The sequence below is a fragment of the Olea europaea genome, unplaced genomic scaffold (assembly GCF_002742605.1).
Source record: "Olea europaea var. sylvestris unplaced genomic scaffold, O_europaea_v1 scaffold42223, whole genome shotgun sequence".
Taxonomy (NCBI): Eukaryota; Viridiplantae; Streptophyta; class Magnoliopsida; order Lamiales; family Oleaceae; genus Olea; species Olea europaea.
The window spans coordinates 1-1,010 of NW_019262047.1; the positions used below are offsets into that span (position 1 = coordinate 1).

At 34.4% G+C, this 1,010-nt stretch overlaps 1 protein-coding gene across 1 annotated transcript; it reads left to right on the forward strand.

Moving 5' to 3' along the window:
- Window positions 1-355: 355 nt before the first annotated feature.
- Window positions 356-963, forward strand: LOC111387738 (histone deacetylase 9-like; the record flags this gene model as incomplete). Its single annotated transcript, XM_023012321.1, has 2 exons — window positions 356-473; window positions 554-963. Coding segments are annotated over 2 exons (345 nt in total), but the record flags the coding sequence as incomplete, so codon positions are not given.
- Between the last annotated feature and the right edge of the window lie 47 nt (window positions 964-1,010).

The window sequence follows — 1,010 nt, forward strand, 5'->3', positions numbered from 1 at the left end:
TAAATGTGGAGCCATCTGTATGCCATTTTTTTAGGGCGTTTGGTCAGTTTGGTTTAACAAATAGATTGGATGACAAGATCTTAGGAAGGTTTAGAAGTAATTAGAAGAAACTGGTTGAAGGATATGTGAAGCCTTTAATTTAAATTTTGGATTATTGATTTAGTAATGATGTCTTAAGATTTTGAAGTTCATGATTTTGGATAGAAAAGGTTCAAAATATCATTATCATGAGAACAATTCAAACCAAGTGTAAATACAGATAATTTGTATGTAATGTTTACTCGTAAACATTTATCAAGGTTATATGAATCTCCTGCATGATTTTAGCTTTCCCATTGCCTTCATTTTACTATAATTGGAGCAGTTTGAATTTCTACCCATTGTTCTTTCTTTATTAGATAATCTTGGAGAAGATTGTCCTGTTTTTGAGAATCTGTTTGAATTCTGCCAAATTTATGCTGGTGGAACAATAGGTAAAGAGCCCATCATATTTTGATTCTGTCACAAAAGTTTGACTTACATTTACTGACCTTAACATAATATTTACTCGCAGATGCTGCACGCAGATTGAACAACCAGCTTTGTGACATTGCAATAAATTGGGCTGGTGGATTGCACCATGCCAAGAAGTGTGAAGCGTCTGGATTTTGTTACGTTAATGACTTAGTTTTGGGCATTTTGGAGCTTTTAAAGCATCATGCCCGTGTTCTGTACATCGACATTGATGTGCATCATGGTGATGGGGTAGAAGAAGCCTTCTATTTCACTGATAGGTATTAAGAAACATGATATGCAGTCTGTTAACTTGTGATGTTGATTATCATTTAACTTAGTATGTGATAACCATATAAATAGCTTCGATTTTACGGCCCTCTCAAAGCTAATTTTCTGTTGAGCAGTTGGTCTAGGTGCAGTTTCAGAGATGTCTATTGTCAGTTTGTGAAAGCATATAGCCATTTTTGTTACCCATTTTTGTAAAAATGAGAATGAAAAATATAGCCGTTATGGGC